The sequence below is a fragment of the Meriones unguiculatus genome, chromosome 2 (genome assembly GCF_030254825.1).
Source record: "Meriones unguiculatus strain TT.TT164.6M chromosome 2, Bangor_MerUng_6.1, whole genome shotgun sequence".
NCBI classification, from domain to species: Eukaryota; Metazoa; Chordata; class Mammalia; order Rodentia; family Muridae; genus Meriones; species Meriones unguiculatus.
Window position 1 is genome coordinate 160,997,237 of NC_083350.1, and position 15,997 is coordinate 161,013,233.

General features: G+C 39.3%; 1 protein-coding gene across 7 annotated transcripts in view; it reads left to right on the forward strand.

Annotated features, from left to right (window-relative positions):
• Trpc4 (transient receptor potential cation channel subfamily C member 4) overlaps positions 1–15,997 on the forward strand; it is a 172,756-nt gene that overhangs the window by 135,456 nt on the left and 21,303 nt on the right. For all 7 annotated transcript variants that reach the window (XM_060378302.1, XM_060378301.1, XM_060378305.1 and 4 more), the window contains 3 exons: positions 634–947; positions 7,643–7,838; positions 10,711–10,905. In XM_060378302.1, coding sequence (XP_060234285.1) covers positions 634–947; positions 7,643–7,838; positions 10,711–10,905 — 705 coding nt within the window. The remainder of the gene's footprint in view (positions 1–633; positions 948–7,642; positions 7,839–10,710; positions 10,906–15,997) is intronic.

The window sequence follows — 15,997 nt, forward strand, 5'->3', positions numbered from 1 at the left end:
CAGAACTTTGTATTAATCCCCTTAAATGTTTCTGTTATAGTTAGTTGTATCGGTCTGTGTTCTGGGCTATGGGTGAATTATGGGTAAAAATTATTTCTTAAGAACTCACTGTACACAGTCATATTGAACATTTTAAGACGTTTGGAAAGTGCTTATATTGTAACCAATATACTTTCCCCTTCATACTGTATATAGTTTGATATTAAAGAACACTCATTAGGGTTTTTAAAAATCATCACTTATTCTTGTTTAGACTTGATGACTTTATAATGTAACTCAAGCAAGGGTTTAAAAGTTGAACCCAATCAGTTGAAGAAGCTGAGAAGGTGTGCCCTTTGCAAGAAGATAGAACAAGAAGGTAGCAGTCAAGAACTAATTGATTCTCATGTGAAAATTTTAAAACGCTGACATGAATAAAAAAATATGATGACAGGCCTGTACAGTCACGTGGACTAAAGCTCAGGAGTTATAAATTAATGAATTTCTGTCTTCGTATAGCTCCTTCTAGCTGCCACCATCTTAAAGCGTACACCTTCCAAACAGTGGCTGAGCTGGACCCCAGAAAGCACCGCTGATCTGAACTTGACTCTGTCAATGTGTATGTTTACTTCCCCTTCATTTCTGTTTTCTCAGTACAGTGCTCTGAACCCAAGAGAATCATGGGACATGTGGCACCCCACCCTGGTGGCAGAGGCTTTATTTGCTATTGCAAACATCTTCAGCTCCCTGCGCCTGATCTCACTGTTCACTGCAAATTCTCACCTGGGGCCTCTGCAGATATCTCTGGGAAGAATGCTTCTGGACATCCTAAAGTTCTTATTCATATACTGCCTCGTACTGCTAGCTTTTGCAAATGGCCTCAATCAACTGTACTTCTACTATGAAGAAACGAAGGGGTTAAGCTGCAAAGGCATACGGTGTGAGAAACAGAATAACGCATTTTCCACGTAAGTCGGAGAGGCATTTCTCCTGGTGACATTGAGCAGAGTTAAGAGTATATGACTTCACAAATTTGAAAAATCCACCACAAGGATTGCAAAGGAAATGGAGAATTAGAGCTATGAATAATGCAGGAAACGGAATTAACATGGCTCTGAATAGAAATGCGGGCTTCTGGCATTAAGAAAAAAATACTGGGTACATTTATTTTAAGTTTTAGTAAATGGCCTTTTCTTTTGAATGACCTCATGAAAAGGAAGAGTTATATATCCTGCTTGAAAATGTGGAATTCATAAAGAAAACCTATGTATTATTGACATCTTATAAGTAAGCATGTGCACTCAATCTCCTTGAGAAATCCAAGTGCTTTTCTGTATTTCCACAAGGCCCTTCATGTTTCCTTCAATTCTCAGTGCAGTATGAATAAAACACAACCACGCAAAAATTACCCAAAATGAACACTCAAGTCTAGCCATTATTACTGCCTAGGTAAAATTTCCTGTAAGCTTGCATGAGGGAGAGCAGTTATCAACAGCCACGGTCAACTTCTGTTGACTTTCCTAAGCAGGAGTGATGGCAGCCCACGCTCACGAAAGACTCGTGTGTGTGCCTGTGTCCATTTCCTCCCCACTGTGAGAAAAAGAAGGCTAGCAGGTTAAGAAGCTGGGTGACTTCTCTGGACACAGCAATCACAGCTGTGAAGTGCTCATTCTGTCACTTTAATAACCTTCTTCACAGACCCTCCTAGAAATATATACACTGCAGAAGAGTAATTTTCTAACTAGAAAGGCTAGCAAGCATGTCACATAACCTAAATCACTCGTAGCTAAAATGCTCGAGCTGGTTTAATCCTGCATCTGTTTGTTTTTTTTTTTTTATCCTGATATTTAAAACTCTATTTTAATTAACCAACATGTTTATTTGCACCAAGGACTTTAAGCTCACCCTTTAGATTTGATACAAACTAGCAGTCACAAGAAAACATGCAATCCTGATTCCCTGATTCTCTTCTGACCTTGGGCTGCAAGGGAGTGGTGAAACCTCCCTCAGTGATATCCTTGTTTGCTAAGACCTTACATGGCATCTTGGCTCTGAAGGCTGGAATTATTTCAAGCCATGTGGGTTTTTCTTGTGAATTGGATGAAAGCATGGAGAGCCAGGGATTCATTCATGAGGACAAGATGTCACCACCCTCTCTCAGTGCCTCTCAGGATTTTTCTGGATGTTGTCTGGTGGCTGATTGTCTCTGTGGCTTTCTGACAGAGTGCGCTTTCCCAAGCTCTATCTTTCTTAAAACCTTTGATGCTTTCTAGTGCATATCCCATGACAAGCTGTTTGCCGAGCCCTCCTCCTCTGCGGGTTGTCATGTCATTCTCATGTGTTGTATTCCTGAAGCAGCTCTACACAGCACCTACTGTGGAGGCGCCTCCCTCCCTTGTCTTTTTAATTTAATGGAAGAGATCTCTTTCACTACCCAACCCTCCTCACCAGCCTGATTCCTCTGACAGTAATGCCAGTAACAAGGCTACTCTAACACTGTCCTGGTATGTGATACTCTAAAATTTCCAACCATCCCCATCCAATCATCCTAATATTGATTTATTAGTAAATAACTGAGTATAATACACGACTAAAACCATCACAGTTTAGATGTCCAATGTAAATTCTCTGATATAAATGAGGAAGTGGGACACGGCTGGGATACAGAGTTAATAAAATGTAACTGATAAGAAAAAGTAAAATTAAAAAAAAAATAAATAAATTAAAGAAAGGAAAAAAAATTAGTCCAAAAGTAAATGTGTCAGATTGTTTTAACCTAAGTATGGTTTTAGTTTATCTGTACCCATGATTTTTTTCATAACTTGAAAGGCCATAGATAATTGCATATCTCAGATATTATAGGACTGATTCAGCTGACACCCTCCCCCAGAGATCAGATATTTCAACTAAATTATTTTTTCCTGCAAATGGCAATTATGTTTTTCACAATGATACTAAAAGCTAAATAATACAAGTAACCCTGAATATTATTAAATAGGCTGTGTAAGGCTTAAGCGTATCCTTAGCTGACTTTGCTTTGATGTAGCAGATGTCTGTCATGAGAGGGACATATGGTGATGCTTGGTGTCTCTTGTTATCTACATTCAGTCTCTGCTTTCTTTTGCCTTCAGTTTTTCTTCCACACAGAAAAAATAGCTTTTTACTACCTGTTGTTTCAAAGATTATATTCCAGATGTCATTAAAATCAATTCATATAAAATGTCTAACATAGTGTCTGTGAAACATCACAGGTTCTCACAGACAGTAGTGAATCCTGAATAGTATTGTTTTTGGTACAGTGCCATTTCTTGTTTCTTTTATTAACATCCTGCCCCTCCCTCCTGGACTAGAGTTAACTGTCTGTTTCCTTCCTTTCGTCTGTGTTACCCTATTTGAACGTCTTTCTTCACCTCTCAGTCATTCTTCCTGAGCTACTGCAGCAGAAGTCATTTAAGGAGATACAATGTGGGCACCCTGATCACTGGTACCAGTGGATATTTATTATCTAACATCACCCTCAGTGTGACCCCCGAAGATAAGTTTCAAATGGGGACAGATCACCAATCTCTTTCCATGCATTCCCTTTTCCATTCCCAACCTCCTGGCCAGTGTTACCATAGTCCCCCCACACAGTGAATACAATTTGTCTTTACTACTGTGCTTTCTTCCCCTCTAATCCACATGCTGTTTGTTAAATTCTCACCTTCAGCATCATTATTTTGTCAATATCTCCCCTTGTTTACTTTCCAGGTCTAAGTTTAATTGAGTTTGTCCTGTCTGTCTATCTGTCTACATTCTTCTCAGGAAAGTTCTTTCTTGACCAAGATTAGAGGTTCCACCATTTAAAGTACCCAAATAAGTTCTTATCTTTTAACAGATTCACTCCTGGCCTCAGCTGGACCATTTCAGTCCTTCAGTGATCTGGCCTTTGCCTCTTTTTGTTTTTGTTTTTTCCAGGTTCCTAATATTATTTTACTCTTTCCTGACAAATTACTTCTGAATCCCCAGAATATTATTTCTTTTTCCATCCCATTACCCCTTATTTTGCCTTCACACTTTTCAAAATGTTATTATTCTCAGACATGCTTTTTCTAGTGCACATTCCCAGGTGCCTACGGCTGTTCGTGCTCACTGAGTACAGACTGTGACTTGGATCTGATAAGATTCCACATTGTTTCCACCAGTAAATGAATACAGTTCCCAACTCCTTTTGTGTTTCCTAGTTTTGTTTTGTTTTTTTTGTTTTTTTGTTTTTTGTTTTTTTTTTTTGTTGTTGTTGTTGTTGTTGGCACGAGGTAAACCATGTCGCTACAAGATACCTGTGAAGTCCCAGTAAAGGGACTCTCCTGTTAAGCATGGGTCATGAACCTCATGGCATTTCTGATTAAGTAAACTCATTTGCATATATTGAAACAGGAGCCAAATTCCTAATTCTTAAGCTGGCCAGTTAAGGTCATCCTTTACGTATTTTAAGATGACCTTTTTGGGACAGAAAACAAAAATAAATTGTTGAGTCAGGTCTCAGCATGAATTTGTTTGCTCATCATTTTAGTCTCATGGGACAAGACAAAATGTTAACCCAGGACATGATACTTTTCATTCAATCCATTTCCCTAGCTGCCGATATTTATCCAAGAAAGGAACAGCTGAAAAAAAAAAAAAAGATGCCTTCAGAGAGAAAGAAATAAAATGTTATTTTGATAAAAACAAAACCTTAACCCATAAAAAGTAGGTCTTCAGTTTAGAGATCAACACAGATTTTGTGTCATGACAGTCAATTAGGTTGTGGCATTACCTTGAGAAATTATTGAGCATTAAAAAAAAAAGCACCTCTTTTCACTCCTACAACGTGGAAAATATCAGCCACAGAAGAGCCTTCTTAGATGCAGCTAACGATTCCTCAATTTATGGACAGTGTGAGTCTCTGTGGATTTGAGAATCAATGATGATTAAAATATTCCTGGAAGCATTGGCCTTGAAATAGTAACCTACATAAAAGTCCAACAAAGATACAACTCATTCAGGGATACCTTAATATCAGGGACTTAGTTCACCCAAGAAGCAGATATATTTTAGCTGGGTGGAAGTCCTGTAAGTTTTACAGCTGATTCATCCACTGAACAAAGGAAAAGAAGAAAAGCCAACTATATAGTTGAACACAAAATGTCTTTTTTCATTCTTCTTGCTAACTTTTAATCTTTAGATGTGAATACATATTTGCTAAGTGAATAACGAACAATCTCTGAAAAATCAGTCTTTTTATACAGAAGCAAATGGGGATTTTTCAACCATAGCCCTTTAATTTGCATGGTTGCTTTTATTAGAATGCTTGAGGAAGCAGCCATAGTAAAGGAGACTTGTAAAGTCACTGATGTGTCAGTATTTTACATGATTTATTATATAATCTTTACTATGCAATATGTAACTTTTTTCCCTTCTTTCCCGTGTGGTACACATATGTATGTATGTGTGTGCAATTGGAGGACAGAGGTTGAAGTTTGGTGTCTTCCTCTATCATTCCCTGCTTCATCAAAGCAACTCTCCCACTAACCCAAAGCATGCTGATTTAGCTAGCATGGCCACCAGCCCCAGGAACCCCATCTCCACCCAGCCCTTGTGTGGGTGTCAGAGATTTGGATTCCTGGCAATGGCTTGCCCAGCAAGTGCTTTATCTATGGAATTAAATTTCAGCCACATCACGAAAAACTGTTCCTGAGCTGCTCACTCATGTCAGGACAAACACGTCTGAATTATACTCACATATTCCTATTAAGAGTCATCACTCTTGGGAATGAAGAGACACAGTTAATCATATTGAATTTGAAGGCTGCCTAAGAGTTACTAAAAGTTAAGAAGTTACAATCTTGCACCAAATTAAAATGTTTTTATGAGCTTTTCTAGAGTTGATGGATTCATTTAAGTCTCCCTGACAGTTTGAGGACCCAGCCCGGTTCTCCCATAGGAACACATCTTCCCCTTCTCCCACAACACCCTTCATTCTGACTAAATTTGCTCAAAGCGGCACCTTTGTTACAATTATCTATTACAGCATTTAACTGTGCTAAGCTGTTAAACAATATTTCATCTCTTAGAATCAGCTTTCCAACTAAAAATAATAAGCTTTATTTGTTAAAAAAAAAAAAGCAATAGATTTATGAGAAGGTCTAAGTAGCAGTTTACATGTATTTAGTTAAACTTCTTTGATCATGAAGGCCAGAAATGAATTGTATCAGTAACGGGTTTTCTGCTATAAGAACACACAGCATGGCAGCCTTCATGTCCTCTGAGCAAGGAGGATAAGACCAGCTTTAGGAAGATAGGGGGTTGACAAAGCTGGGCCCAGAGGGTTTCCTCTGTACCAGCCTCACTGTGACCCAGTGTCTTCCCATGTATTCATTCAGCTTCTTACCCTGTGGCTGATTCATTCTTCGTTTCTGCATCTGGCTATGTAGGGTGGCAACCTCCGGCACACCTTCTTCCCAGGGAGCCTCATATACTCTTCGGGCAGCTATGGCAGCCTCGTATTTCCTCCAGAGAGGAAGTCTGGTCATGTTCTCCTTAGTCCAGGCTGTTGGCCTCCTATGTTGGGTCATTTGACCACAGATGACCTAACTAACATTCATGGGGTGGGCAGCTCAGGAAGGGTAGCTCCTGGAATATGATTGGCCTCTTCTCCAAATGCGATTCCAGTTCTGGTCTCTCTAAAGACAGAAATTCCACCGCTTCACTCTGTGTGCCAGGTACCCCAAGGTTTTTGCCTTCATTTTTTCCTGTATAAGGTAAATATAGTCTTAATTTCATCGTGTCTAAGAGTCTAAAAGCTCAAGGCACCATCATCATCTTACTAGACCATATAAACGCATCACATAGCACATGGAAATAAGAAATTCTTAATTTGGGTGTAGGTGACGGTAAGACCATCATGTTTTCTCTTGTTTAATTAAGGAAAACTTCTCTTAATAAAACCAGCAGAATTCGCTTATTTCCATGAATGAGTAAAATATGCCTTGAAATTTAAAAAAAAATTCTAGAAACTAAGCATTCTGAGACCATATGCAGTATAAAAATGTGAAAATCTAAAAACTAAAAGTAATTTGTTTCAATACTCTGTAACTAAGTTATGATTGACTTTTACAAAACAGTAAGCTTTAGAGTTAACTATCCTTCAGAGGCTGGGGGCAGGAAACAACAAGCTTTCTAAGAACAGGAACAAGCAATCAATATTTTAGACACTGGGAGTCAGTTGTTCTCTGATGCAATTGTTTATTTTTGCCAACATGGCCAGCTTGAAACAAACCATAGGCGACACAAATATAACCAAGGGTGACTGTGTCTGATAAAGTTTTATTTACAGATATTAAGATACAAACTTTATGTAGTTTCTGTGTGTCATGAATATTATATTGTGAACTCTATATTTTCCTCCAACCATTGGAGAGGTTAAAAACTGTTCTTAATACATTTTCTCCGGCAAACAGAATGTAGCTTTCAATGCCCTCTGGAAAAATAAACTAAAGAGGAAAAATGAGTATAATTTTTGTATCAGTTTGATAAAAATACTTTAAATTATTTTATTAAGTTTAATTTTGTAATTTTTGCTTTAAATTAACAGCATATACATGTACATGTAAGATTGCATTACTGCTTTCATATTTTATTCCAGGTTATTTGAGACGTTACAGTCCCTGTTTTGGTCAATATTTGGACTAATCAATCTGTATGTTACCAATGTCAAAGCCCAGCATGAGTTCACTGAGTTTGTTGGGGCCACCATGTTTGGGACATACAATGTCATCTCTCTGGTTGTCCTGCTCAACATGTTGATCGCTATGATGAATAATTCTTACCAACTAATTGCCGTAAGTTGACAACTTGACTTTTAACTCAATATCCTTTCCGCCAAATGTTGTTCTCACCTGTATTCTCCCTTATCGTTATCGGAAACAAAGCCTATAACTTGCTATTGATGAGAGAGATCACAATTGTAAATGGTTAGCTGGTGATGTATATAAACAGTGATGTAGAAAAAATGGCTGTATGTTAATCTAATTTTAATCACAGACTAACAGGGAAAATCAAGTCAGCCTATGTTGCTAGGGAGCTGTCACCATGGAACGGTTTAGAAAGAGGTAGGGCATTTCTCAGCAGCCCATCAGGCTCTGCCTCACCTCTGTCCCTGTGAGCTGCTAACTCAGCATAAACAAACAGGTTGGAAATTAAAAAGAAAATCCAGAGATAAATCTGGGTAAGGGAAAAGCCATAGATGAATCTAATAAATAAAGCTCTTTCTTAAAGCTTAGAAAAAACAGGGGCTTGAGAAATGGCTTAGCACTTAAGAGTACTGACTGCTCTCCTAGAGGTCCCAGGTTCAATTCCCAGCACCCACATGGCGCTATCAACCATCTATAACTCCACTCTCAGGGTACCTAAAGCCCTCCTCTGGCCTCAGCTAGCACCAGGCCCACAGGTAATGCACAGACCCATGAAATAAAATTTGTAAAAGCTTAGTAAAAGCAACAGATATAGAAATGATCTTGAAGTCTCCAAACCAATATTTGACATGATATATATTATTTAAAAATCTGGCTTGCAAACAACATAATTTATTCGACTTTTCACAAATTCTGCCTCGGAAGGGTTGCTTACATCTGTAATCTCAGTGTTTGGAAAGCTGAGGTGGGTAGACCAATTTGAATTCAAGGGTAGAATGCTGCATAATATGTTCCAGATCAGCCTGGGCTAAAACATGGGGTCCTGTGTTAAAAAGCACAAAATCAACAAAAACAGAAAACTCTTAGCAACAGATTGGATAAATACTTCTTCTTTTTTTATTTTTATTTATTTATTTATTTATTTATTTATTTATTTATTTATTTTACCAAGAACTGGTATAGGAACACTGCAACAACTGAGATGGTATCTTTGCCCACTAAAAGCTTAGAACTAGTGATCTAGGTCTACAGAGAACAGCGATACCAACAAACTCACTGTGACACAGAACGCGCCTGAGAAACCTTTTATGGTCCCACCTTAGTGTACAGCAGAATGCCAGGCTGTCCATTTTTTTCACATGGAGCAGCAGCTGTGTTGTGTCCTTGAATCTATAGCTGTTACGGTGTTAACTTCGGAACTGTTACAGTGACTTTTGTCAAGGAGCACTCTAAATTTTTGTTCAGTTTTCTTCACAGAGGTAAATTTTTCTCATACCTGTCACTGGAAGATTGTGGGAGACCTTACAATACAGCATTTGTGTTATTGATTTACAGAGATTATGTAAGAAAGTCACCGGCTCTACTTATCTGGGAACAAACATCAGAATTTGTCTCTATACAGAACCTCAAGTAACATCCCAGAATCTGAAGGGTTTTGTTTTTGTTTTTTAGACAGACGACATATAGCTCCAGAGTAACAGAGAAAACAAAAAAAGAGATCTACCACCACTGAGCTAGGTAGGGAGACAATGCCAGCCTTTTAGGTCCTTTGACACACTAGATACCTCAGATTTGTCCAGAAGAAAACATTACTGAAGATCAGCATGACATGATCTCACCTGACCCATATGGGTATTGGATGGAAAAGAATCTTAAAATCTCCCTTTTTATTTAGCCAAATGCTGAAGTTTTTGTAAGATGGGCAGGCATCAGGACAGAGCTAGGGTCTCCTCATGTGAGGGAAGAGTTATTGTCACAGGAGGGAGGCTCCTTAGGGTGTTTCTGTGTCGAGAATCTAACTCTATCTCCCAGAACCGCAGCACCGACTCTGCGAAATCTCTTTTTGGTTATTGCTACCCACACCTCAGAGCCATAGGATAAATCTAAGAATGTGGAGAAGTTAACAACTGCCAAACTCTATCAATTAAGCCTCCTCATACTTTTACATTACTGATAAATTTCTTATGCATCTACTGTGTATCTGTCAGATACTTGATTTCTTAACAGTTCTTTGTTTCAAAACATATAATAGGAACAAAAGAAATTAGCAAATAATTTCAATATTGAGAAGAGAGAGTAGAAAATGTTGTGAATTGCCTCGGCTGTTCTAGGTTTCTCTGGGGTGCGTAGCTTGAACTGGGCAATGGTTTACGAGGCATTGGGAGTCTCACAATTGTGCTGGAATAGCGGGTGATATTTGGCCACCATCCTGAGACACAAATATCCTGTTTATTAGCTCTTGTTCATTTGCACCAAGACTCAGTGCTGTGATAGAGGTTCTGTGCTGAGTTGTGAATTGTGGGGATTCCTCTCTATAAATTTGCATCAGTTGTCTGAAGATGAGCCAGAGTTATCCATGTGAATGATGTGTCCACTAAGACATCCCCTGGAGCATCAAATGCTCCTCTGTGAGCATCTCTGCAGGTGGTACTCACCTGAGCAGTGTACAAGGCATAGGCTGAGAGCAAAGCCATCCCTCGGGCTATCTCCTAATGAAACTGAACTGTGCCATCTTCAGGGCTAGAACTGCACCATTGCCTCCCAGTTTATAATCAGTCACCACAGTCTCTTTACTACACCGTAAAGATCTCTTTCCTCGAAGAAGGAAGGATGAACAGAGTGACAGTGACATGAGCCCTTGCGGGTAAGCCATGGTCTCGGGGAGTTAGCAATGTTTTTACAAACCATCTAATTAATGTTCCAAGAACCACTCTGTGTCAAGTTCAGGCTCCATCTGTGAGGCTTATATTACCTTGTGAATTAGGAAACCTGTCCGCAGTTGTCATCTTCTCTCATTCAGGACCATGCAGATATAGAGTGGAAATTTGCTCGAACAAAGCTTTGGATGAGCTACTTTGAAGAAGGAGGTACCCTGCCTACCCCCTTCAACGTCATCCCAAGCCCCAAGTCCTTGTGGTACCTGGTCAAGTGGATATGGACCCACCTGTGTAAGAAAAAGATGCGAAGAAAGCCAGAAAGCTTCGGAACAATTGGGGTAAGGACGCATCCTATTAGTGTTCTACACCCTGCCCATCCTGTGTTTGAGCAGAGTTGATTTGTTACTGAAGAGGGACAGATCCTTAGGACTTCCTATTCTGACTGATTGCACACACTGAGGTTTAGCTATACATTGCTCTTATTTAACTCTTTGTCACAGTAGCTAGGACTCTTCACCAGCCCATTTCCCAAAAGAAAGACATCACAACTGCCTTCATGGGATCCACCTTCTTCAAAGAGGCTTCCTCATTCTGTTAGCCTAGACTTGGGGACACAGTCTTCTCTCTCTGTACCCTGATTTCTAGCTTTTCTGTGATTGCAACAGCAACTTATCTGTGGCACAGCTAACACCTGGCTGTTTCTCCCTTGGAACTGTAGAGTCTATGAGGAAAGATGCATGCTTTAGTGTCTTCAAGTCCGGGTGTCTAACACTGAATCCATTATTGAGGATGACATTGGCCATTGGTTTGTCAGGTATACCCTTTACTATGCTGAGCTCTGTTTCCTCCAGGCCTACTGCTCTAGGACTTTTGTCAAAGGCATTTTTGCATCCATTGAGATGATTATGTGGGAATTTTAAGACATTTATTTGATTTCTTTTATTGACTTACACATGCTGGATTATGCCTACTTAATCCAGGATGAATTTCACTTTATCATAGTGGATGATCTTTTGGATAGATGTCTGAATTTGGCATGCAAGTGTTTTTTTGTGTTTTTTTTTTTGAGAATTTTTGCATCTGTGTTCAATGGGGACATTGTCCTGTAGTTTTCTTTCTTGTTGTGTCTTTGCCTGATTTTTTTATTACAATAATACAGGGTTCATATAAGAAGTTTGAAAGTGTGGCTTCTTTTTCTAATTTTTGAATGATTTAAGAAGTACTTGTAGCTAGGGTCAGATGAAAGGTGAGGAGGTCCTCCCCTATCAGTGGACTTGGAAAGGGGCAGGGAGAAGATGAGGGAGGGAGGGTGGGATTGAGAGGGAATGAGGGAGTGGGATACAGCTGGAATACAAAGTTAATAAACTATAACTAATATTAAAAAATAAAAAAGAAGTACTTGTAGATCTTAGAAAGTCTGGTAGAATTCTACTGTGAATATATCTGAGCCTGGGATTTTCTTTAATCTGGAAAGTTTTCTTATTACTATTCCTATTGCTTTGTTTGTTATGGGTCTATTTAAGTTGAGGATCTCTTCTTTCTCTTCTTAGTTTAACTTTCGTGGTTTGAAGATCCTACAGATTTATCCTTTTCTTTTAGATTTTCTAATTTTATTTTAGAAACTTATAGGATTTTATAAATAAAATAAATATAAGATGAAACAAAAGATAACATACTGGAATTAGACAAAATAAAATAAAATAAAATAAAATAAAATAAAACAGAAGGAAAAAAGCCCACGAAAAGGGACAAGAAACAAACACTCATTCTCACACTCAGGTATCCTATAAAAACTAAACTGGAAGCCATAATACATACATAAGGGACCCTTTGCAGACCTGTGCAAACCCTGTGCATGCTGCCTCAGTCTCTATGAGTTTATATGAGTTTTGATCATGTTGATTTAAAAGGTCTTGTTCTCTTGGTGTCCTGTATGCCCTCTGGCTCTTCCAGTCTTCCTGCCTCATCTTCATCAAGGTTCTCTGAGGTCTGAGGGGAGGGTGAAACATTCTTTTGAGGGCCGAGTAGTCCAAGGTCTCTTACTCCTTTCATAATATCTGGCTGTGGTTGTCTGTATTTGTTTCCATCTGCTGAGAGAGAGCTTCTCTGATGATGGTTGAGCAAGGCACTGATCTATGAGTATAGCAGAATGTCATTAGAAGTCATTTCACGGTTACTTCTCCTACCCATTTTCCAGGTCATTGCTGTATTTGGTTTTGCCCTATGTCCCTGGGCTATCTAGTCCCAGGTTCTTGCCACTGAAGCAGTGTGAGCTATGGATTCCATCTCATGGAGTGGTGCTCAAGTCATATTAGTTATTGAGCTGTCACTCCCACAAGCTTTGTGCAGTAGCGTATCTTACAGGTAGGATACCATTGCAGATCAACACATTTCTGGCTGGCTTTATGTTTACATTTGTCTTTCAGTAGTATGCAGAGTTCCTTCCTGTACCAAAGATAATATAACATAGAGGTAAAGCCTCTAATTAAGCTCCAGCTCAACTTCTCCATGTTCGGTGAATTGTGTAGGTGTCTTCAGTAATGGGTCTTGCTGTCAGTTTTGGGAGAGCAATGTATATTCTTGGCAATAGCCTGGGTTGCTTAGGGTTTCCATCTAGCCCTTTGGCCAACCACTTCTTTAGATGTAACCCAACAGAACAGTGGTTCTCAACCTTCCTAACTAATGCTGTGATGCTTTAATGAATTCCTCATGTTAGAATGACATCAGCAATAAAAGTATTTCATTGTTACTTCATATTTTCCAGTGTTATGAATCGTGATGTACATATCAAATATGCAGCCCCAAAGGGGTTGTGACCCATGGCTTGGGAACCACTGCAATGCAAGCGTCATTGTGGTAACAAGGCATTGCCAACCGGGGTTCTGTCTCCCCCCATTATTTAGCAATTTAATTTAGGTTGCCTTCATGCACAGATAGACACACATGTGTAAATATCTACATATGTTTTCATATTACCCCACAAATGGCAGTTAATTTTAGGTCTCTATCCATATTCCCTCCCTCCTTCCCTTATTGTCTCCCCCTCCCTAGTAGATCCTCCCATTCCATCTTCCACCCATCCATAAGTATTCTATTTCCTTTTCCTAGGAAGATCTATCTGTCCCCATAGTTCCTTATTCTATACCTATTCTGTGATTCTATGGATTTCAGCATGGTTATTATTAACTTAACAGCTAATATCCAGATATAAGTGAATAAAAACCATATTGTCTTTCTATGTCTGGGTTACCTCACTCAGAATGATTTTTTCTACTTCTATCCATTTAACTTCAAATTTCATAATATTTTTTTAAATGGCTAAGTAATAGTGGAGTATTATAGGTTTTAAAAGTATTCCCTTAATTTTTTAATTTCTTCACTGACTGTTGGGCTCTGTTTTGTTTGTTTGTTTGTTTGTTTGTTTGTTTGTTTTTTCTCTTTTAGGTGGTTGGGACAAGAGTATGTCAGTCTTGTTAAACAAATCTCAAAGAACTAATTCTTAAAAAAAATAAAAACACTGCTAGGTAGTCTTTCAGAGGCCCTCTGTGGTAGGCTCCTGTCCTGTTTCTTGGTTTCTCCTTACTTCCAATGTCAATCCCATTTGTCTTTCTAAGTGAGGATTGATCATCTTACCCCAGGTCCTCTTTCTTGTTTATCTTCTTTAGGTGTATAGATTTTATTATGTTTATCCTATCTTATAGGTCTAGTATCCACTTATAAGTGAGTATATACCGTGTGTCTTTCTGCCTCTGGAATACCTCACTCAGGATGATCTTTTCTAGATCCCACCAATTGCCTGCAAATTTCATGATTTCTTTTTTTTTTAATTGCTGAGTAGTATTTCATTGTACCACAATTTCTGTATCCATTCCTCAGACCTCTGGGTTGTTTCCAGGTTCTGGCTATTACACATAAAGCTGCTATGAACATGGTTGAGCAAATGTCCTTGTAGTGCATTTGAGCATCTTTTGAATATATGCCTAGGAGTGGTATAGCTGGATCTTGAGGCAGCACTATCAAAGCAGATGCTGAGACTCATAACCAAACCTTGGGCAGAGTACAGGGAATCATATGAAAGAAGGGGGAGTTAGTATGACTTGGAGAGGACAGGAGCTTCACAAGGACCAAATATATCAGGGCACAGGGGTCTTCTATGAAACTGTTTCTCCAATCAAGGACCATGCATGGAGATAACCTAGACCCTCTGCTCAGATGTAACCCATGGCACCTCAGTATCCAAGTGGGTTCCTTAGTAAGGAGAACAGGGACTGTCTCTGACATGAAGTCAATGTCTGGCTCTTTGACCTTCCCTCTCCATCCCCAGGGGAGAAGCAGCCCTGTTAGGCCACAGAGGAGGACATTGCAGCCAGTCCTGAAGATACCTGATAAGCTAGGGTCATATGGAAGGGGAGGAGGACCTTCCCTATTAGTAGATTTAGAGAGGGACAGTGAGGAGATGAGGGAGGGAGGGTGGAATTGGGAGGGACTAAGGGAGAGAGATACAGCTGGGACACAAAGTAAATAACCTGTAATTAATATAAAAAATTAATTAAAAAATAAGTTTTTACAAACAAAACAATACAAAAGATCAGTAAATATATTGATTGATTTCTGCTCCGATTTTTAGTATTTCTTCCCATCTACTGGATTTAGTTTGTTGTTGCATTCACAAATTCTTGAGTTTCATTATTAGGTAATTTGTTTGTACTCCTTCTGTTTTTCTTTTTTTATTAATATTTTTTTTATTTTTAAATAATTTTATACATTCACTTATATCCCAGCTGTAGCCCACCCCTCGTTCCCTTCCAGTCCTCCCCTCCCTCATCTCCTCCCTGCCCCTTTCCAAGTCCACTGAGAGGGGGTGTCCTCCTCTCCTTCCATCTGACCCTAGCTTATCAGGTAACTTCAGGATGGTTGCAATGTCCTTATCTATGGCCTAGCAAGGCTGCTCCTCCCTCAGGGGGGAGGGGAAGCTCATGAGTTCATGTCAGAAACAATTCCTGTCCCCCTTACTAGAGAACCCACTTGGATACTGAGCTACCATGGGCCACGTCTGAGCAGGGGTTGTAGGTTATATCCATGCATGGTCCTTGGTTGGATAAACAGTCTCATAGAAGACCCCTGTGCTCAGATATATTTGGACCTTGTGGGCTCCCTGTCCCCTCTAGGATATACTAATTCCTCCTTCCTTCATATGATTCCCTACACTCTGCGGAAGGCTTGGTTATGGGTCTCAGCATCTGCTTTGATACATTGTTAGGTAAAGTCTTTCAGGTGCCTTGTGTGGTAGGCTACTGTCCTGTTACTTGTTTTCTCCTATTTCCAATGTCCATCCCCTTTGTCTTTCTAGATGAGGATTGATCATCTTACCCCTGGACCTCTTTCTTGTTTATCTTCTTTAGTTGTACATATTTTAGTATGTTTATCCTA